General features: G+C 41.6%; 1 protein-coding gene across 1 annotated transcript; it reads left to right on the top strand.

Annotated features, from left to right (window-relative positions):
* Positions 1-1,222: 1,222 nt before the first annotated feature.
* On the top strand, positions 1,223-20,669 carry CDCA7L (cell division cycle associated 7 like). The gene is made up of 10 exons (XM_027684632.1): positions 1,223-1,315; positions 7,299-7,445; positions 10,677-10,808; positions 11,270-11,614; positions 12,709-12,783; positions 14,246-14,428; positions 15,530-15,661; positions 16,461-16,610; positions 17,680-17,816; positions 18,168-20,669. The coding sequence occupies exons 1-10, from the start codon at positions 1,223-1,225 to the stop codon at positions 18,196-18,198; spliced, it is 1,425 nt and encodes a 474-aa protein (XP_027540433.1). The 3' UTR covers positions 18,199-20,669.
* The last annotated feature ends 2,134 nt before the right edge of the window (positions 20,670-22,803 follow it).

Genomic DNA, 22,803 nt, shown 5'->3' with positions numbered 1-22,803 from the left:
ACGGGAAGTCCACCATGTGTTACACCGAGGATCAGAAACATGGTACATGAAGAGGCTCTTCCACTTTTAAGGGTGGCTATTCAAAGAATGGCAAAAGACAACATTTTCTCATCTGTCCTTCACTTTCCAACAAAAATGTTGCTTTTCTCTTTTATTTTAAGTCAATAATTACAGTAGAGTATTTAAAAGACCTAGTCAGACCTGGGAACTCATTGAAGTAGGCAGACTGCACAGCACATTTTGAAGCGCTCCCCTAAATGAACACATATATATAACTTTTAATTCTATGTCATCCAGAAGGTATTAAATAGTCAAAACAATCTGAATTTATTATTAGCATGGTAATTCACAATTGAGTTTGAAGGCAAGCTACAGAGTAACACAGTTGGTTCCTCTGATTTGCTTTTATCCATTAAAAAATGATAGAGATAGTTATCAGGAGTTTATTTCAGCCAGATTACGTAGGCAAGTGAATTTCTTGCTGTTCTGGTCCAATTATCCAGACTAGAGGGCTTGTGGAAGATCACCCACATGCTGTTAGACAGAAACCTGGGTGTGAAACAAACCCTCAGACCTTATCTTGAGATCCCCCAGCTCAGACATAGTCTTCAATTGCACTCAATTTCTGGAAGGGTCTGGAGCACAAGTCTGATGAGGACTGGCTGAGGGAACTGGGCTTGTTTAGACAGGAGAAAAGGAGGCTCAGGGGAGACCTGATTCCTCTCTGAAGCTACCCGAAAGGAGGTTGTAGCAGGGTGGGGTCGGTCTCTTCTCACAAGGAACAAGCAATAGGAGAGGAAAAAATGGCCTCAGATTCTGCCAGGGAGGTTTAGATTGCATATTAGGAAAAATTTCTTCACTTAGAGCGTGGTCAGGCTTTGGAACAGACTGCCCAGGGAAGTGGTGGAATCACATCCCTGAAAGTGTTCAAAAATAGTGTGGATGTGGCAGTTGGGGCCATGGGTTAGTGGTGATCACACGTGCTGGGTTAATGGTTGGATTTGATGATCTTAGAGGTCTTTTCCAACCCTCACGATTCTAAAGCTACACATCTGCATTCTCACCCCTTTTAAAGGTTTTCAAGAGGCTTACACTTCTCGCTTGTACTAAATAAACAGTTTAAATTATTTAGAAGATGAAAGCCTATTCCCCCAAGGCAAAGACCGCTCCTTTCAGACTAACAGCTGCTGTCCTGCGACGCGTGTGTATGAAAGAATGGACGATGCCAGGTGCCACGGGGGGAGTGCCCGCACCACCGAGGGCTCCGCAGCAGCATCCGGACGGCACTTCCCCATCCCCAGTCAGGCTACACAGGGTGCCCCGTCCCCATCCCGCCTTTCCCGCCGCCGCCGGGCGGCTCCACCCCGCCACCGCCCCCCGCTCCTCCTCCCTCCTCCGTCCCCTTCCTCCTCCCGCGGCAGCGCGGGCGGCCATGGCGCGGAGGGGCCGGCGGCGGCGGCGGGGGGCGGCGGCAGCGCGGACCCGCGGCACGGTGAGGCGGCCCGCGGGCTGCGCGGAGCGGGGCAGCAGGGTCGGGCGGCGGGGAAGGGAGCTGGCCTGGTAGCTTTCCGCCTTCCCGGGACAGCGGCGGCCTTTGTCCGCTGACCGCAGCGCGGGGGGTCGGAGGCGCTGCCCCTCAGCACCGGGACGGAGGGCGGGCATCGGCGGGGCAGCGCCCCCGGCCCCCCGCGCCGCCCCCGCCCGGTGCTCGCGGCCCCGGCCGGCGCGGCAGCCGCGGTCCCGCCGGGCGCCCTCCACGTGGCGCGACGGCTCCGGGCTTGTAAAAGGCCGGGAAGGGGGTGGAAACCGCCCGAGGGGCTCAGCACCGGCGTGGGGCAGCTGCCCCGGTGCTGGGATCTGCGGCGGCTCTAGTAAAGGCTGATGTGGAGGAGCTCTGTTAATTAATTAGTCTCTGTGAGCCTGGGGATGCCAGTTTAGAAATAGCTAATTAATTTATTTATTTTTAATTCTGGCCGCTTTTTTGTTCGTGGTGTTGAAACACCGCGATGCCACCCCAAACACGCATGTAAGTTTTGGTGAGGCTGGAGGGTTCGGGACGAACACAGGCGTGGTTCCACTGGCTGCGGTCTGGTCCGAGCCTGGCGCGCGCTTGGGTGCGTCAGGCTTGTGTGCGCTTCACGTCTTAGGAGGAGGTGTAGCTATGGATTCACAGAATAGTTTGGGTTGGGAGGGACCTCATCTGATCACCCTCCCGCTCTCGAATGAGCAGTGCCATCTTCAACTAGATCAGCTTGCTCAGAGCTCCATCCAACCTGACCTTGAATGTTTCCAGGGATGGGGCATCCACCAGCTCTCTAGACAACCTGTTCCAGTGTTTTACTGTTCTCCTTATATGTAATATAAATTGACTTCCCTTCAGTCATGGTGAGCTTCCCAAGTGGTGGGAATGAGTGAGGGGAAAGTCAGAATCTCAGCTCTTGATGATGGAAAGTTAGGGCTTTATATGGGTTTCTATGGGACAAGTGTAGTAGAGACCATCGGAACATAGGACCTCTGTCCTGTCAGAGACTTTGTAAACCTTCTACCTGTGTATGACCTCAGGCCCCTCATTGTCAGTGTGAAGATAAGAGCACTATAAAACAGTTTGGGAGAAACCTGGTTGACAATAGAAGCGAATAGCACTTCACTTCTCACCTCTGGTGCTGGAACAAGAGGTTCTTACCGTCTGCTAGTCACCTTTCTAGTGCAGAGCTAACAGGCTGCACATGTTGTTTCTTTTAAGGCTTAGCAAAGGGGAGAAGGACACAGTGTTTTTGGTGCTTTCCTGTTTCTCATGGGAGTTCGTTCTTGTCTGAGTGCAGCCTTGTGCTGGCTCTCCCTCGTCTTTGTGATACACTGGTGAGCAGTGAGTTCAGTTCTGCCTGGGCCAGAAGGATATGGTGGCAAAGGTTTCCTTGCCTCTGAAGTCACATACTGTCTGCTGACAGGCAAATTAACTTGTATGTGTCCCCATTGAAAACAACTGCTAAAGAAGTCAACAGTACAAAATTGTTTTGAATCACAATACCTGCAGTTCCATTTCCCGTCCCAGAGTCTAATTTACCAGGTCCTTGCACGGCAGTTTCAGTACACAGAGCTTGTTAAAGAGAGGCTGGCTGACAAAGCACTTGCACCCGAAAAGACTGGACACTAGTAATTGAGACACAGAGCAGGGATGTGTAGTATGCCTGTGGTATTGTACAAAAGCGTTTTCCTTGGAACGCCAGGGCTTGGAAAGTAGTTAGGCACCACCATAGATGAAAAGGATGCTCTTGAATTATGCAGAATTAATTCAGAAATAGCTGTTACAACTGTTTGAATCGGTGAGAGATTAGATAGTACAAAGGAACAGATAGTAGCAGTTGACAGTGTTTGAACTGTGTTCATATGACAGCATGCTGATATTCACAGTATTATCAGCATTTTTGAAAAGTAGGAAATAGTTTTCAGGCAGGTATTGCCTATGGAGGTGGCATTTTAAATGGCTCACCATGTGATCATGATAGTTGGACGTTCCTTACCTTAGGATAAAGTAGCTTGATAGGCATTAGCTTATCAGTTTAAATAAGGCAACACAGAAACCCTATTCCACTGTTCTGAAAATAGCAGAATTTACTTGAATTTAGCAGTAGGTTGTCTGAGGTGAAATTGCCAGAACTTTTTCAGGGGGCAGCATGAAAGTCCCAGGAGTTACTGCTGTGACAGATTTACAGGCTCAGGCATAATCCATCTTCACCTTCACTGGAATCACATTATGTCTGCAAAGATCATAAAAGTGGGTGTTGACTGCTCATTTTATCACTTGTTCCTTTTTTTTTTCTGAACACTCGCTTGCCTTTCAACCTCCTGCCACTTGTGCCAGGAATATATTTCATATCCAGAAAGTTTCAGAAGTTTGTGGTCTAATGCTGTTGAGAAATTGTGAAGATCATCTGGGATCTTCCTTGCCTTCCTAGATTTCATTGTTGACCTTGAGTCTCAGGCTGGTTATGGTGTTGACAGTCCTGTTGACTCTGCATCCAGTTGTGTGATTCTTTTGGGCTGTAGTAAGGGACTCTTTGCCTTCCACGTCTCTCACACATTTGTATGATGCCTAAAATTAAACTTTTGCAATGCTGTTCGCCTTTATGATTTCAGTGAAAAAAACAGGATCTTGACTTCTAAATAGTTTTGGTTTACTGGTTTGGCACCTATTGACATTTTGGCTGGGGCCCTCTATTCTTGTAGTGCTGCTCAGAATTGTCAGCCTTGGAATGCTTCCCTGTTCGGTTGTTTTTTTGGGGTATGAGCCAAATCCAGTGCCTGTAACCCTTAGGTGGCATGCCTTGAGCTTGCCTCCATGCTGAACCTGGGACAACTTAAGAGGCTTTCCAGTGTGTGTTGGTGTGACTTTGCACAGATTTGGTTTGTGTGAGCATCTGTTTGGGGTTAAACTGGAATTATTTCAGTTTGACTGAGTTTGAACATGGTTGAAATTGTCTGTCCTCTGCTTTGAATAGGAATACATTGTGCAAACTTGAATAAGGGAACACAGCCCAACTGATGGTTTTTTTTTCGTGGTAGGAGCAAAAATAAGAGAATTACATGTAGCCCTGCTTTCTCATACTGTATGTTCTTCTGATACACACTGTCAGAAAAGAATGTGTTAGTGTCACAATCGGCAAGGAAAGTGATGCATACAAATAATTCTTAAAAAAATCAAATATGTTAGTCAGTGGCGTAGAAATAGCTGATACTTCCCACCAAATCCGTGAATGTGCATGCAGGCAAGCGTTCTCTCCTTGCAGCCTACAGAAGGGCAAGTTGCATGTTTTCTGGTTATGGTATCAGGAAAGTTGCTTTTTCACTTGAAACGTGAGAATTCTTCCTGTTGATGTGGAAAGTAAAACAGCTCACCTCAGGCTTTTCTTTTTTTCCTTGCCTAACAAGACAGGCGGAATTCATGGGGATAGTGCTTGGAAAAATGTTCTTGTGACAGCTGGGGACCTCAGGTGCCTTCCTTTTCCAATCACTCATGATTGAAACAGATCTGACAACCCTCCTGGCCTCATTTTCTGTCTCTGTCAGCCTTGGTCCTTGGTGACAGCCCTGCCAGCCCCCACAGGCACACATGAACTGCCTGCTCATGGTTCTGTGGGAATGGTAACTCCACGCAGCCCAAGGCATCTGAGTGTGCTCCTCGATGTACTGGTGGTATTTTGTCAAATTTGGAGAAGGGAGAACTGAGAGATGGGGATGTCTTGAACTTCAGACTTCTGCTGAAAAAACACAGGCTTGGTTATTCTGGCAGTTTTTGGATTGTGTGCTGTTTGTAGCTGGGAAGGTTTGCTGCTGTTTTTGAAAAGTACCTTTTGGGGCTTTTAAACAAGTAACTGTGTTTTATTTATTATGCAAAAATAAATGAGTTCAGTAGGTATGAAATCTCCTATTACAAATAAAACTGACTTTTCCAGCAGCTGTGAATTATTTCCAACTTTTGCTAGACTTTTGGTATTTATCCGTTGTAGCGGGTATCTTTAAAAGACGTTACTTCTCACATCTGCAACATTGCAGCAGACCATTGTATCTGAACATGTGGTCTGTTCATATTGAAATGTTTTCCCTGAGCCAACTTGGAATGTTCATCATCTCTTTCTCTTCCTGCCTTTTTAAGGGATTTAGTGGCAAAAATGTTCTGTGTCATCCAGGTGTTTAGAATAGATAAATATTTTGACATTTGTGTTTAGGCATATATGTATTTACTTTCTTTGGATATACTAATTTTTTGACAAAGTTAAAATCCTAGGCTCTGATGCTGATTGAAAATCAGAATGTAGTTGAAAAGTTATTTGTATACTGAAAGTTAAAAATGAAAATACCAGTGGCTTCCAGGACTACACAATAAATGACAGCCAACAAACCCATCATGGCAGAGATGTTTGGTGCATGCTTGTCTTTGATGTCTGTCTGCTGATGGCAGTGGACTTCTGCTGGGAATAAACTTGATTTGTGATTTTGGGTGTAGAAATACAGGATTTCAGCTGTGGAAATAGTGTTGATGAACAAGCTTCAATGGTGAGGATGCTCTTTTTAAACTTCTGAAGTGTGCCCACCTTGTATGCATCAGGTTTGTCTATTGTTACCTTAAGCCCTTTTGATAAAATGGGCACTCATCAATGACTGAATGAGATTCTTTGTAGGCAGGCTATGGGGAGCAAGTCACAAACTAAAACTTGAAGGTCTGCCGTAAGTTACTTAAATCAATACTAGTACCTTAGTAACTTGGGAATGCATAAAAGGTTAAAAAAAAAAAGTCTTCTACAAGGAAAGAGTTTGTTTTTTTTGGATCAAAATCAGTAATTGCACCCCCATAATGACTCCTCTGGTGCAGATGCAGAAGCAATAGATGAAGAAGAAGAAATTAGGCATACAGTAATCACAGCAGTGGCTAACTCAGATGTACATTAGCACAAGAACTAATGCAGTGGCTCCTGGAACCAATTTATTCATAGCAGCGAGGCGCATAGCTCCTAGTATGTATTTCCATTAAAATGCATAATGCTTCATTTTTAACACTTCTCTGTTCTGAATTAATTTCATCACAGCAGCGGATTCTGGCTGTTGGCTGTAGGAGGCGGGGGTGAGGGAGTATCCAAAGGGGTTCAAGTACGGACAGCATGACTTCAGCAGAATAAAATTGGGCCCATGTTCCCACATTACTGTAGCTTATTTCAGAGTGTGATACTTTGGTCAAGTTACTGCTTGCTCTTGTAATGGAGGTGGAACTTATTTCAGCAACATTATTTTTGGAGAATGAGCCTCCTCTAGGTCCTTCACCTTGGCACAACTAAATTTTAAAAAAGATAAAAGAATAATAAAAAATAATCATATAGGGGCCTGTATGAGCAACCTTCCTTGTCAGTGACAGTGGAAAAGGGCAGAGTGCTCTTAATTCTGAACTTCATCTCAGTGATGTTCTGTTGAACATTAAGGGCTCGAGAACAACTCCTTTAGATGAGGAACTGTCCTCTCACCATGTATTTTTATGTCTGAAAAGTACTTTCCCATGGAGTTAAACACCCTGCCTATCGCATCCCCTTTCTCACCCCAGATCTTGAGTTTCTATTTAGGGATTAAAACAGACTATACAGAATTTTCCTGGAGTTTGGCTAAATGAGATACAATTTACACATATCATATTTTGTGATACAGATTTGTAGTTGCACGGGAGTACAAAAATAAGTTGTACTATTGCCAGTTTGAGTCTTCCTATTAAGCTGGCACATCTGACTCTTATCTTCTGTCTTGTTTTGAATCAGAAACAGATACCCAAGGATGTGGCCAACATTTTTAATGCCCCCAGTGGCAATGAAGATTTTCCAGGGTTCCAAGATGATGCTTCCAGACAGAACTTGTTGTCAGAGAACAGCTATGCTAGTTTTGATTCCCTGGAGTCTGGAAAAAAGGTAGGAATGGATTGCCATGGTCCAGTTATGCCTTTTGGGTGCAGTAGTACTCTGAGCCTGTGTCAAAGCTGTGTGAACCCTAACTCACACAACAATCCATAATTTGCAGTTCTCATATTAAAAAGAAATGTAAACAAACTTGCTATCCTTTTTAGGATTTAATGATGGTTTTTGAAAACGTCGTAAAAAAGAAAATGGGTTTCATTAGAAGGTGAGTTTAAGTGAAATAACTAAGTGTAGCAAACAGGAAAGATAGAATTAGTGTTGTGGGCTGGTGTGCTCTGGATACCTAAGGCAGTGGAAATGCATGATACTGGATGGCCATTTGTGAGTATGCAGACTTCAAGGTATTTCTTCCAGAAATTTATCTCAGTGCTGTTTCTGTACTAAATCATGTTTTAATAGTGGTGACCCACAGAAACCATCAGCTTCTGCTGTGATAGTGTGATTTGCTGGTTCTCTGCTCTCTTGATGGTGAAGGAGCTTGGATCAGCGCAATGATTTGATATTTTTCCTTCTCTGATTTGGTAGCTGGAGGTAGCAGCTGAATTCACAAGAAAGGAATACAATTGGTGTGCTGTCTTGGCTGCACAAAAATTTAGTTTTTAGGCTTTTAGGAGCCTATATTTGATAGACATGGCATTAATGTATTATAAGATACCTTTGTCATTTGTACTCTCAAAAAGGTTCCTCTGTTTGATTAATAAGAAAATTAAAAATGCCTTTTCTTTTCCTAGTCCATCAGGTCAGTACTTGGTTAAGAGGTGCTCATGGCAAGGAAGATGATTAGTGTTAGCAAATGAAACAGACAGAACAAGGCTTGTAGGAGTATGTACTGTTTCTGGGCCTTTATAGGCGAATGATGTAAGGAGGGTGCAGAAACCTTTTGGGGGTAGAGCCAGAGAAAGATGATGGCTAAAATGTAGTGAAATATATTGGGTCTAAATTGGTTTGTAATCTTGTTGCTAGACAGCAGTACTGATAACTTCATAAAACCGAGAGGTAGCTTACTTTTGTATCTGTGACTTTGTATGGAGCATCAAGAAGGATCACTGGGGAGAGGTGGTGGTGGAGGGGAAGCCTTGTTTGGGAGCCTGAGCTTCTGCTGCCTGCTTGGGGACTGCAGACAGCTTACTTTACTTCTCTCTCCTTTGGTTTCCCAGCTTGTGAAATGAAGATTATCATAATGGTCTTTGCTGAAAAAGCATTTTAAAATCCTCTGATGAAAAATGTTACTGCTACTTTAACATGTGTTACTGAGAATCCCAGTGAGACTTGTTCCAAATTTCCAGCTGGCACTGCAACCTCCTTCCTCACCATGCCTGTGTTTCCCTTGGGCTGAGAATTACTTTAAATGTCCATCAGTGTTGAGTTTAACTCCTTTACCTCCAAATGCTGTAATAAAAATATCCTGAGTTCCATCCAATTGCAACATAATCTGCAGTCCTTGTGCATCTGGGCCCTTCATCAGGATGAGCATCATCTGGAGTTTATGATGCTAAACACCACCGTTGCTGCAAAAGACTATAAATACCTGTGCGGGAAACAAAAAAGTTTTGGTGTGAGGGACAAAACGATGGGAAGTTCAGAAAAATTCTGCGGTTATTGGGAGAGGAGGCAAGGTAGCTGCCCTCCTGAGGTGATGAATGGAATGTCAGTGCATCAGGTGTTCTCTTGGATCTGATGCATAAATGAGTTAACAAGTAATGACCTCTGTATGCCTGCTTTTCATCAGAGCTTTCTGAAGTCCTACTCCCATAATCTCTGCATTTCTGCTGAGCTTCCACCATTTCTTCTATAGGTATCCCTGATGTGTATTTTACCTTGTATAGACAGTTCTTCATAGATGCAACAGCATAGCTCTACATGTGTTATTTTTAGTTACTTTAGCTAACAAACAGCATATTCCCCCCCCCCAAACTTCACTGTGGAATTTCATGAAAACACAGAATGCATAAAAACATCAGTTTCCCTTCATGAAATGTAATTCAACTTTTAAGTAACTTCCCTATTGTGTTTGTTCCTTTCTCAAGCAGCTGCACTGCAGCTATCAACATCAAAAGAATGAAGTAATTTTGCTCAGAGAAAACTCATTCCAATTACCCATAATAATTTGTAGATGTTTTAAGTGTAAAGAAAGAGCATATGCAGTAGCCCCCCACCCCCTCCCGCCCAGTCCCCTCTAAGTTTTTCACCAGATATTAATGTAAAGAAGTGTCTAATTAAAGTCTGGGAAGGGAGGGTTGAAAGGAAGAATAAAGATATTTATCAAGTGCATTGTATTAAAGGTAAGTTTTGTTTTTCATGTGGGAGGAAGAAATAGTAGAGGAAAATTGGGGAAACAAACATATGTTTCTGACTTTCAAGGGGCAGGTGTAGTGTGAACATGTGAGCAAATCTTTTGGGAGACTAACAGAGAAGTTGACAAGATGGTCTTCTACTAGTTCTGACTGGAAGTATGGAAATACATTTCTGATTTAGTAAAAATATTGTGTTTAACTGGTATGTAATGTGCATATTGTGTTTTATGAGATCTTTTTACTTCCTGGTCTGTAGGCAGAAATTTAGGATCTGTCTACCCTAGAACATGTGTGAATAATAAAGTGCACCAAAAACAGATCTGAGCAGTTGAAAGGTGGAGAGATGTCAGTCAGGCTGTTTGAAGCTCTGTGGATTTGTGTTGGTATCTGGCAGTTCAGTGACAGGGTAACAGTGTGAGGAGGAGCAGACTCCCATCTCCAGGAGCCTGTACTGCTGCAGCAAGCCTAGAGGAGGTAGTTTTTTCTACTGCAATGTCAAAAAAGGAGGGCTCTTTCTTACTGTAATTGTGGTTTGTATCTTCTTTTATTCAAGGCCTGGTTTTTTACATGCAGAAGAAAACATGCAAAACGACATGATAATTTACTCCTAAGACAACTAATAGTTTATTTTTTTTTTGGGTAGTAATGAAGAAGGGGAGGAAGAGATGAAGAAGAAAGTTTTCCCCACAAGAAGCAGCTCAGTTAAAGCCCTGGGCTCAAAATGAGGGGAAAAAATCTTTCTGGGTTAAAATAACTCAATGCTGAAACTGAATGTTGTCTTCTTTTTTAGTTTTGACAGGCTTTGCCTGCTAAGTGCTTTCACAGTATATGCCATCGAATTGGTACCGTCTTGAACCTCAAAACTGGTTTCCTGTGGCTGTGTGACTACTCTGTATCTGTTTCTCACAGCTACTGGCTGCTATTTTTGCAGGGAGGCCGATTTCAGTCCAGATACCTCACTGAAGAACTGCGGAGGATTTTCACTGAAGACACAGACTCTGAAACAGAAGCATTTGAAGGCTTTACTTCAAATGAGGTGCATGTGAACAAGAAAGAAGTTCTGGTAAAGGCAGTCACACCTACAGTCAATGTATACGTTGACTTCTTTGTTTCTGTCTCTTCTGTGTAAACCTCCTGTTCTAGTAGGATTTTTTCTGATAACACTGTGATGTTCTTTCTTCATCCTGAATTTAAATGTGTTACCTTGAAAGAGATTTATTTAATGTAGCATCGCATATTAGAAATGACAACTTCTTCCCCTGCTTGTAGACTGACTGTGCTGGGCAAGATTCTTCCTCTGGAGACAGCCATGTCTGTATCCCAGACTATATTAATATGTAGATTTTGTATTGATCTCTGCACAGGAAGAAGTTGCGTACTGTGAACTTTTAAAAATTTGTTGATTTAGGTGAATTTATGATGCTGCCTTTGGGTGCTGAGACTGCTGTCTAGAAGTAGTGATTTAAAAATTACTTTTATTGTGTCACAGCCAGTAATGTAACATGGGATTCTTCCTGCCTCTAGACGGTGGAGTCAGACCTGAGTGATGAAGAATGCCCTAATTTATTGGGTAATGAGGAAGAAAAGGAGGAAGTTTCCCCCAAGAGAAGAAGCTTCGGCCTTCGTGTTGCTTTGCAGTTTCCCACCAGAAAGTCATCTGAGAAAAAAGTGCCTGAACAGTCTTTGTCTGACTTACCTGTAAAGGACAGTGAATCCCTCACACCTCTTTCAAGAGAAATAAACTGCAAGTGGTCGGACAAACTAGAGGGCTCTGCTTCAGAGTCTGAAGAAGACATTAAAGAAACACAGGAGGAAAGTTCCAGTGCAATGATTAAGAGAGCCATAAATATAAAAGAAAATAAAGCCATGGTAAGACTTATGAGTGCTGTTTCGTTCTCTGACGTTTACATGCAATTACTTAGCTTCAGCATACTTGATTTTTGGGGTCCCTGTTGGTGCTATGCTGGGAAAATCTTACGGTGAATTTTTCTACCTGGGAAAACCCTACAGGTCTTTCAGCACTCAGACATTTACCTCTAAAATAGCCTCAAGTAGGACTAGGCTGGTCAAGTTTAAAACCAGAGCTGAACCAAGCATTTTTAATGAGGATGTGAACAAAGTTACAGATGCCCAAGTTTTGTGGCCCTATATTCAGAACATGTCAGAAAACCAGCTGATCCCTTCAGGTGTTTCATGGTGTCACTTGCACAATAGATTTTCTGCTTTTTGTTAGTGCACGACAGATCTGCTGCAGTTACTGATTGGAAAGCCAAGTAGAAACTGCTAAGGATCATAAATGTAATTTTTGCACTGCTTCTATGGTAATGTACCTCCAGGACATCTACACAGTGCAAAAGATCATCCTGCTGAACTGCTTCTGATGCTGCATGTGCTGTGGTTACAGGAACTGCCAGTGGGGCTCAGTTGCTTTATGACTTTGTAAATGAGAGTGTACCCATGTCTCTGGTTGTATCTGCACTGCTTAAGGGGACACTGAGTTCTCTGACAAAAAGCACAGATCTTTCAGCAGTCATTCAGTAAAACAGTCCACAGGGAACATCTTACTGTCTTCTGCCAAGGGCACCCTGTCTTTCTTTCTTCCCTCTCTCCTGGCACATGAACTGAATTTCTTGTTATTGGTCATGGGTGTTATTACCATGTTGTATTGTGCTCCCTTAGTGCTGTTTCGACAAGATTTTATGTAATTCTGTCTAATTCTAGTTCCCAGTAACAATTAGTGGGAGCTATGAAGTTAGCACTGCTAGACTGCAGAGTTTTGCTCATTCAGGAGTAAAATGAACCCCTTTTGTGAGCTCCATTTAAATAAAGTGCCTCCAGAAAGTTTCATGCACTGAAAGTTCATATGTTTAGATATAATTTGAAGTGCATGTGAAGAGTGGATAGTAGGTGTTGCTTGTTTGCAAGTTGCAGAGAGCTTTTAATGTGACATCTCTTGATTTCAGCTTGCCCAGCTGCTGGCAGAATTGAATTCCATACCAGACCTGTTCCCAGTGAAAACGCCCACCTCAACTCCTTCGGTAAGTTTTCGGTACTGACTAGTGGTGACAATTGTTTTTGTTAGACTCAGGATTAAAGTGTTTAATCAGAAACTTTGACCAAGTTTGTTCTGGTTTTCTTTAGGTTTGGGTACTTTATTTGTACAGATTTGCTATTGGTCAGGAAATACTAGAGATTATGTGAGGAAATGGAATTTTATAAGTTAATTTATGAAGAAATAAGAAAACTGAGATGAGATGCTACTTTATATTTTTTGCCCTAGAAATACTATTGAGATGGTAGACATACGTCTGTGTATGTGGGAACAAAGAAGAATAGTTGCTTTCCTTTGGATTTAGATTCTGTTCATTTCCCTCTTGCAGGCTTTTCTTCTAAAATCCACACTTCCCAGTAGAGCAATGTTCATGAAATTGAAACATGTCAACACAAACTGGAACAATACTGTAGTTGTTTCAACTGCCTTTTCTCGACTTTAAGCAGAGGACTGTCAATCCTTCCTAGTTCTCTTTAGTGTTTTTCCACATATATTTTAAACAGAAGAGATGTGAGGAAAAACTGAACAGCCATGTCTTTGGAAAGCCCATTTAGAAATGCTGGTATGGTGGTTATTAAGTGAAAAAATGAAGCCAAGTTAAACAGAATTTGAAGGGCTGGAACACCTTGCTAGCTTTAGTTAAATGTTGTAGAGACTTAAACATACTTTAAATATGTACATAAGCCCACTACTTTTATTTAGTACCTTTAATGGAGGAAAGGGGAGGGCACAAGAAGTATTCTAGTTACTTCATCTGCTTGATTTTTGACTTCCAGCCTGTCTTCTTGTAATGTGTCTTTCACTTCTTTGAAAGAAAATATAAGTGTGTGGTAGCAAGCAGACTTGCTTTCTACATTTTCTTTATATTGTCAGATTTAGTAGCTGCCTTATGGTAGGTGCCCAGGCAGGACTTACGGTACATGAATTCAGTCACGCAGTAATTGGCAGGTGTGACAATATCAAGAGGATATCTTTCACCTCTAAAGAATTTCCAAGTTTTAGGAATCATGAACCACGAGAAGCAGCTTAATAATGCCCTTTCAATTTAAAAAGTTTAAAAGAAAATAAACTAGAATTTGGATTGTTCCTCAAAGGTGTATTCAGATTGTGGGAAAATCTGAGCATTTCACTACCAAAGAACAGTAAGAACTAGCTTCTACCTTAATATGACAACATGTTAAATTTTGGTGTAGTTCTATGATGTTAATTGGAATAGAATTTGACCTGAAGGTGTGGTGTTTTAAAAGGAGCAGAAGGTTATAGTCTGTAGGGAGTATACTTAAGAATGCTAGAAATTGGTGAGGTTTGCCTTAACAATTAGGGAGTGGGAGAACAACAGATTGATTTATGATACTACAAGTGTGGTACAGACATTTTCAGATCATTTCTAGTGTTTAATGCTACGAATAACTGAAAGGACAGTTACTGAAATTTTCTTCTCCTTCTAGAAACAGAAGAAAACCCCAAGGAGGACATTTTCTGAAGGCCAGATAGCACGTCGAATGAACCCAACCAGAAATGCTCGTCCACCAGAAAAATTTGCCTTGGAAAAATTTACTGTGTCGGCTGTCAAATTTGCAGAACATATCCGTAGCTATAGGCAACAAAACCTCTTGAAGAGACTCAGTGTGGTATTTGCCAGACTTTGATATCTCCAGTAGCCAGGAATTAGGAAACATTTAAATTGTTGGCCAGCACTTAGACCAGACATCACATGTTACAGAAAGTTATTGAGAATCTTTGGTTGGGATTAGCTACAGAAGTTGTTATCTCCAGGCCTTTCTGCCTCATCTTTCACCTGTTGAGTGGGCTCTGCTTGTGACCTGTGTTGTCCAAGCGTAACAAAGCAGTTTACTTACAGTCTGTTATTTATTCATTATCTGAAAATTCCTAGCCCTTATGAGGAAGACTCATAAGTTCTGCTTGTAGGAAAGAGTGCTGGGCATAGCTGAAGCATTATAGAGGGAACTTGGCTATTAGAAAAAGTGGAGTAGCACTGAATGAGAACCTGGGCAGGCAAATGACTGTTTTGGACAGAACAGAGCCAATCTTAGAGTGAAGGACAAATGAGATCATAAGAGACAGGTATGGGGAAGGCTAAGAATCAGATAAGATTTATCCATGAATAGGGGTCAAAGAGAAGGATGTTTGGAATGAAAAAAGAGCACTTAATAGTGAGTGGAGTACTCTCTTCCAAATAACAAAGAGGATAGTAAGAAAGGGAGGCCTGGGTATGCGGGACTAACCTAAAACTTCAGTAGAGAGTTTTTTGCAGGGCATTAGACGTTGTCATTGGAGAAAGCAATCAGAGAGTATACAAGGAGATAGAAGGAGGAAAGCACGAGAAGGCATATGATCATAGTTTCTTATTTTGAGAGGGAAGAAATGGAGTATGAAGGGTTACAGTGGAGGAGTGCAGGGAATGCAAAGAAAAAAAAGTTAGCAGAAGTCATGTCAGGGATTTACGGAAGTAGAAGTAGTAATGATGGAAAGAAAGAACATTGAAACAGAATTAATAAAAAATGTAGTAGAGAAAAAGTTAGGGAGGAGAGGGAGAGAAAGAGGCAGTGATAATTTGGAAACTATTACCTGTTCTTCCAGTGGTGCATGAGCCTGTAGTCTGCCCGCTCTGGACTGCATACACATTAAAAATGAAAGAATTTGTTACCAGGTTTGGTGACAGAGTCTTCGTGACATCAGACAAAAGGTATTGAGATGAGTTTGTTTAGCAGGGGGATTGTGGAGTGCGCAAAAGAAGGAGATCATCAAAGTACTCGTCTCATCGTCCAGTAGAAGATATTACTGAAGAGGACTTGGACAACATTGCAGTCACTGTTAGAGACAAAATCTATGACAAAGTTCTAGTAAGTGACTGCTGTATTCTTCAGTTTGTCTGTCTGCTTAAAATTAAAAGTCTCTCAGTAGTTCACTGGAGTTTGCTAAAAGGTGTGCTTTCCTGAGGTTCTGGAGAGAGTGCAGCTCATCATTATTATGTTATGCAAGCACAACCTTGAAAGCTTTGTCAGGCTTGACTGTGCTGGTTGATACACCCCACCGGCTTTTTGCCTCTGGAGAGAAGTGCTTTCTTGCCACAGAGCTATGAAATAAAATTTGCTATAGCTATGACTCACCACTGATAAGAGTTGGCATCCTTTTTATCTCTCATTCTCAATATAAATGTTGTATTGGTTGTACTATTAAATAATAGTGATCCCTGATGTTCCTTGTACCCCCTGGAAATTACATTTCTGTACAGGTTGGGTAGTTTCCAAAGTTCTTGATGGAACTTCTCTTTCCTTTCTTTCACTGGATTTGGCTATTGATTGTCATAAAGATCAGCTTACTATGTATTTCATTGTATTGGCAGAGATGAGTCACAAGGTCATTTTCTGAATAGTTCTAGCTTTTTCTTGGGTAGAAGAAAGGATCAGAACTGCAACATGAGGTTCATGTAATTTGAGACTTCCAACACAACTAACTGAAGCTGGACACTGTCTTTGTAAAATTCCTACCATTGCTAAATGATTTATCATAATAATAGAACTTACTAAGATTTTCATTGCTGAATTTGACTTCGGTTTGAAATTTGTGCTTATTATTAGGAAAGTTTGTCATTGAACATTTAAGATGTCCTAGGATGTTTCTCCTCCTTTCCACTTTTAGGGTAGTACTTGCCACCAGTGTCGACAAAAGACAACAGATACAAAGACAATCTGTCGCAACCAGGGCTGTGGAGGAGTAAGAGGGCAGTTTTGTGGACCATGTCTTCGAAATCGATATGGTGAAGATGTGAAATCAGCTCTGCTTGACCCAGTAAGTATCATTTTTTGGGCCTGGAACAAAAGTGTAATGAATAATATATGCTCATGGTAACATGATGTGTTTAAACGTCTTTGCCATGAGAAGATCTGTAGTACTGTTATGACTGACACTGATTTTGTTTAGAACTCAAGTGGAAGGTGCTGGACCTGGGTTACCATCCACCTGTCTTTGTGCTTTGAAGCTCCACTTGCTTATCAGATGGTGGAGGGCAAGTGTGAGAGCTTTTAAGAAAAGGAGTCTGTCCACTTTCAGAAAAATGCCAAAACAGACACATTGTTGAATACTCTCAGTAACGTGGCATGCAAAACAGGCTCTTTGTTTTAGATTCCAATGTTTAAATATGAGAAAAAAAGAGAAGGACCATAAAAGTCTTAGGGTTGATTCCCTTTTCTTTGTTGTCCCCTGAGACACTGAGCAAGGAGAGAGCACAGGCTGCTGCCAGAGAATGAGGCCTCGTAGCATAAGAGTGCTTGGCTTGTTCTGAGACCTCCTCTCCTCCACCTCTGCTTTAGAGATGAGCTTCTGGGCTGTTCTGAAGGTCAGCAGAAAACTGATGGCTCTGAGGTGCTGGCAGTGGCTGCTGTATTAGCACCTGCGCTTCTGTGTGCAGTTGCTGAGCAGCTTGGAGATGCCTGACTCATGTAAGAGCTGGGTATTCAATTCCAGGAATTGTGCTATACCAGCAGGCAGAGCCAAAGAAACTTGTCACAATGGGTACCCATCTTTTTCTAGGGAGTTGACTACAGTCAGCCTAGCATAGAATGAATTATCATTACGCATTACAGATGACTTCAGTCTATCTGAAAATCAATACTGAGCACATTAGAGAACCTGAGGCTTCAGAGTAAGCATTAAAGCATTTAATGATTTCTTTAATCATGCAGAATTTGGAAATTGTTAACAAGGTTGACTGCCTGGCTGATAGAGGCTTTTAAAACCTTGCCCTGAGCAGTCACATGGTAAGGAAGCCATACTCATGTTTGTCTGAGCAACAGGAAGGCCGATATAACCTTGCTCATAACTTGCTTTTATCCCCTGTCCCACATTCATGCCCTTGCAGGCCTGGATCTGTCCTCCTTGTCGTGGGGTGTGCAACTGCAGCTACTGCCGCCGGCGGGACGGGCGCTGTGCCACCGGCATGCTCATCCACCTGGCCAAGTTCTATGGCTACAACAATGTCAAGGAGTACCTGGAAAGGTGAGGGTCATGCTCCGTAGTCATTCCTTGTTAAACTGTTGTAGCCCCTTAAATAGCACTTGACTTCTTGTGCCCTGGGGCAGATCCTGCACCTATGCAAATGAAGTCTCTTGGACTTCAGATTTTTTCCTACGCTGAAATTGGCTTCTTTGAAGTGAGTCATAGTGTCTGTAAACAACTGTTTTGCTTAAGAAATTGAAATGCTTTTGCCTATTTTGAAATTCCTGCTGGTTCCTTGAAGCGTATAGAAGTGCTGTTTTGGAAGTTGTCATCTTCGGTAACGGAAACTGTTATTTATGGGGAACTTGAGTTTCCTAAAAAGCACTAACATTGTTTTCTCATGTCTTCTAGTTTACAAAAACAACTGGCGGATGACAATTGACAACACTGAACTCAAGCTGTGCCTGCAACTGGTTAATATGTTGAAAAATTTTGACTTCAAAAGTTTATTACTCTGTTTTATATAAGATAGAATTGTTGTGTATAGTACATTCATTTCTGTGTTGGGGACTTTTTGATTGATATGGTCTTATGCAAAAGATCTCTCAGGAAAATGTTTTGGTAGAGAAATCTACATGCACAGACCTATAGGTTAAGTGAAATGGCACTCTTGAACCTTGAGTGGTTAATTTTTAATAGAGCTACCCAAGCATGTGATAGAGAACTTGATCAGTTTGAGCAATATTTTTATTTATATAATTGTGCAAGTTTGCAGAAAGGATGTTTAACGACTACCTTCAAAGCATCCGTATCTTTAAAGAAACAAAACACCCTTGTCTACCAACTTGACCTTAAAGGTTCAGTTTTCCAACCCTTGCTTTCTGAACCTATTCATCCACCTGTAGTTTATGGAACTTGTCCCTGCAAAGAAAGAAAGTGTACTTTCATTTGATGCCATTAAAATTCCAACCAAAGCTGATGCAATCGACCAGTGGGGGGATGATTGTTTTTTTTATTTTATTTCAAAGTGCAATTATTCACCGAAACATGAAACTAGAAGAGTGTTTCTTTAAAAATATAAAATAAAATTTTAAAAATTTTAAACATCATCCCAGTAAAACCAGCAGTTTTTGTGTAGTGCACCTGCTACCTGAACCGTCTATCCAGCGGTTATAACTGGTCTAAATCAGAGTTCAGGATTAATTTTTTTTTTTGCTTACAGTTCATACTTAGAGGTTTTTTTTATTTGTACAACCAGGCTTTCGAACAACTTTGTTTAAATGCAACATGCTTGTATTGCATGTTAAAATATGTTAAAATTCTTGTAAGATACATGTTTCATTTTATGTAGAGAGAATAAAGACTAATCTAAAGAGGAGTATTTTGTGAGTCAAACTACACCCAGATGCTGATGTTTCCCATTTACTTTCCCATAGCTGGTGTAATGGTGCTTGCAGATCAATAATCATTATGTGAAGAAACACATGAACACAACACTGATGGATGAGGAAATAACAACATAGAGCACATAAGTGTTACACTAAGGATTGTGTTTTTGTGAGGCAAATCTCCTGCTCCAGCTGACTTTGAAAAATGTTTATCTTCTTTTACTTTAACTACAAGGCAGATTGAGAAAGCAGCATGTATTAGTGAAAGGTTAGTACTAAACTGCCAAGAGTAAAGCTATTCCTGCCAGAACCCATTACCTGACTTCTTGCTTTTCGGATTGAAAGTCCAAACATAAGTTGGCCCTCTGCTTTTGGTTTTATAAACTGGACATTCATAACCATTATTAGTTTCCCTTTGATCCACTGGCATTGCCCTTAAAAAAATGATTGGCATTGCTAAGTCAATTCCTTGAGGTGCGCTTCAGGAATCAGCCCCAGCTAGATGTCCAACCTGGTGCCTGCAATATACAGCACGCGGTTTACATGGTGTTCTGTAGTGCAAGGCTGGAATAATTTGGGTTTTAACAGTGGCTAAACAGATAAAGCTACATTTGAACATACAGATTTAGTGCGGACTGTTGTTGTCCAGTTGCGCATCATCTCTTTGTATGAATGCAGAGATCAGTACGTAGCATCTGCCTGGACTGGGCTTGTGGTTTCATCAACATGCCCTCTTATTGAAAGCAGGGACTGGAAACTATTTTCAGTTGGGACTTAAAATATGAATGTTCCTGCCAAAGTCAAATTCTCAGATTTTCCCCTAATCCTCCACTAGTTTATGGTGAATTCTCCACCAAAGGGTGGAGAACTACGCTGGAGCACTTAGCATGTATTTGTACTGTGAGATATCAAACGGGTACTTTGGTGTAGTTAAGACAGATGAGTTCTGTGCTGCTGAAGGGCCATGCACTTTCTGAAAGCTGCTGGATTTAAGTTTGTTGTGTGTTCTTCTAACATAAACTAGCATATACAATGTTGCATATGCTTGTTGTAGATTTTAGGAGGATTTATGTGACTGGAAACTATATATGCAAATACCATCACAAACACAAACTTCAGTCACAAGGTTCCATGATACTTCCCTCATATCCAGAGGAGGAATATACAGTATTACCCTTGGATTGACAAATGCTTTAAAAAAAATCCTCTGAAAAATTCATGTCACCATTTCAAAAAGCAACAGTCAAATGACATCTTTGTCATTGCTCCACTCTACCACCCTGACTTTCCCCTTGGGGCTTCTGTAGTAGCAACTCCCTTCCAAAAGGGAGTTGCTTTCCTTTTATTATATATGGGTCTGGTGAAGAGTACAAGTAACAATGATGTTTCTTTAATTGCCCTGGGAGTCATTCACCTTTCTTCTAATGAACTTAGTTTACAGCTTTTCAAAGTTAAAACTAAAATCTCATTTTGATGACGGGCCTGAATTGGCATTCCTAAATGAGATGCTTCAGTCTCAGGAAAACACAGATTCAAAAAACCAAGGTATGATGTTTATCCTCTGAAAGTTGTTAAAAGAGGGGTTGCAGCTCAAAAGATAAACATGATTTTCATTCAGGGACAGCCTACAACCATATTACAGCTACTGCAATAACTGACTGCTTGAAAATCCAGATGAAAAAAAATTTCTTTTAATTCTTACACTTTGCCCACCTAGTTGTGTCATTATGTCTCATGCTAATACAGGGATTTTCAAGTGCTTCCTTGCTTCTTGGTATGTCTCCCCAGAGGCTTATAAGTATTACGGCATAGCAAATAAAAAAAAATCAGAGTTCTTTAGATCTATGTATTTACAACTGTCAACTGTTTGCCAAGGTGGAAGAAAAAAACAGGAGAAAGACAATTTTTGTGGGTGTTTTTTTTTAAAAAATTATTATTTGTTTGGGGTCTTTATTTGTTTGGCTTTTTTGTTTGAGTTTGGGGTTTTTTTGGGGGGTTGGGCAGTTTGTGGGGGTTCTGCACACCTTGTTCAGACACAACAGTTATTTAAATGCAGGAAGTATAGTCAACTATTAGGACACTAAAGTCACAGGGGACTAATGCCAACAATCCACCACCATTCCTAAACTTCCTTGGTGCTGCTCATAGGGTCACAACACTTTAGTCCAACTCTTGATGCAACTTAGCTACCTAATAATGGAAGCTAGAGTCCTTGAACTAGGCTACTGAGATCAAGCAATTCACGTTTATTTCTTACCTTCCATGGAAAGCACGCAGATAGAGGCTCCTTCCCTTGCTGGATGGTCATAATCTTTTTTGGTCTTTTTGGTAACATCTGCAGTCAAGCGCACCTTATCCAAAGGCCAATTGTTCTCGCTCTGCATTACAACTTTAAAAAAATAGTGCTTTCAAGAATTCAATATCCAGGCAGAAATTTTAATGTCAGAACTGTCAACCTGCCCTTCTTGGGCTGGTTGTGCTCAAACCTGAGACTGAGTGGGGTTTGTTTGGTTTTGATTTTTAAATTTTTTTATTCTTTTGGCCGTTACTTGAAGTAAGGCAAAAAAGCTGCATGCAAACAATTGTTTGGAATCAAAACATTCTACAGAGTACAAAACAAGCCAACTCCGCTCCCCATCACCAGAGTGAGACCACATTGCTGTCTAGGCTCAGAGACACCTCTCCAGCTGGGTTCCCCTTCAGAAGAAGCCTGTGCTAACATCTATCCTAACCTGTATGGTCCTTGCATCTCCCCAGCCCCTGGCAGGAACAAATGCCCAGAACAGAAAGCTTGGAGAGAGGCAGTAAAACAAGCGAAAAATCCAGTGGGGATTTCTCTGACACAAAAAGCACTATTTGGGGCCCTCAACTATTTGGGGCCCTGAGCTTCCACTGCCGGTCTCCAGGGAATGATGGCAGCCCGGCCAGTGTCCTATGAGGAGCTCCTGGCCACCTTTCTGTTAGGCTTGTGAAGTGCCCTTGGTGACCATGTAGAATTTGAGCTGCACTAGTAATCAGGCTCTTCTGTAGCTTCACTGTGGTTTTCAGAATAAATACAAGCATATGTGCTGTGATAATAGCAAAAAGTGAGATATCAGTACACTGCTGCAAGGGTTTTTATCCCCTGCTGTGGCAACAACTACACAAAGAGGATCAGGAGACTGATTTATTTTTCTCCTTAGCCTGGTAACTGCATTAAGGAGTAAAACAGAATGATACTATGACATATGCACTGAATTGGTTAAATAATAATGGTAGAAAAACTTGCATTCTTAAACCCTTTTTTAAACTATGAAATTCGAGCTTTTCTTAGCTGCTTTGTCTTCACGCTTGTGAGTAGACTGAAGACAAGTTTGGATTGTTCGCCCTGCTTTCAGGAGATGGTTATTCTGATATTAAGGTGATTTTTATCTTTTTATTTAAAATGTGATTAGGTCTCCAAACAGCATCACAAACACAGCTAACACCAGTGGTTAAAAAAAAGAAGCCTGGCAGTGAAACCACATGCTTGCTGCCTTACAACCATTACGCTGCTTACCTGTCAGAAAGGACTGAGGATGGAACCCAGAAAGCCAGACCACTGTTTGAAGCGCAAGGTCCTGTGTCCAGATGTCGAGTTCTCTGGACCACAGGAGAAAACCAGTAACTTTAAAAAAAAG

The sequence above is a fragment of the Neopelma chrysocephalum genome, unplaced genomic scaffold, assembly GCF_003984885.1.
Source record: "Neopelma chrysocephalum unplaced genomic scaffold, ASM398488v2 Primary Assembly neopelma1_67, whole genome shotgun sequence".
Taxonomy (NCBI): domain Eukaryota; kingdom Metazoa; phylum Chordata; class Aves; order Passeriformes; family Pipridae; genus Neopelma; species Neopelma chrysocephalum.
Note: the sequence above shows the minus strand (reverse complement) of the source record. Positions and strands in the feature narration are given on the sequence as shown.

Coding starts and splice junctions, on each gene's coding strand:
- CDCA7L (XM_027684632.1), top strand. CDS start 1,223: ATGCCAGGTGCCACGGGGGGAGTGCCCGCACCACCGAGGGCTCCGCAG. Junction 1,316..7,298: donor CCCCAGTCAGGCTACACAGG/GTGCCCCGTCCC, acceptor GTTTTGAATCAG/AAACAGATACCCAAGGATGT. Junction 7,446..10,676: donor CCCTGGAGTCTGGAAAAAAG/GTAGGAATGGAT, acceptor CTATTTTTGCAG/GGAGGCCGATTTCAGTCCAG.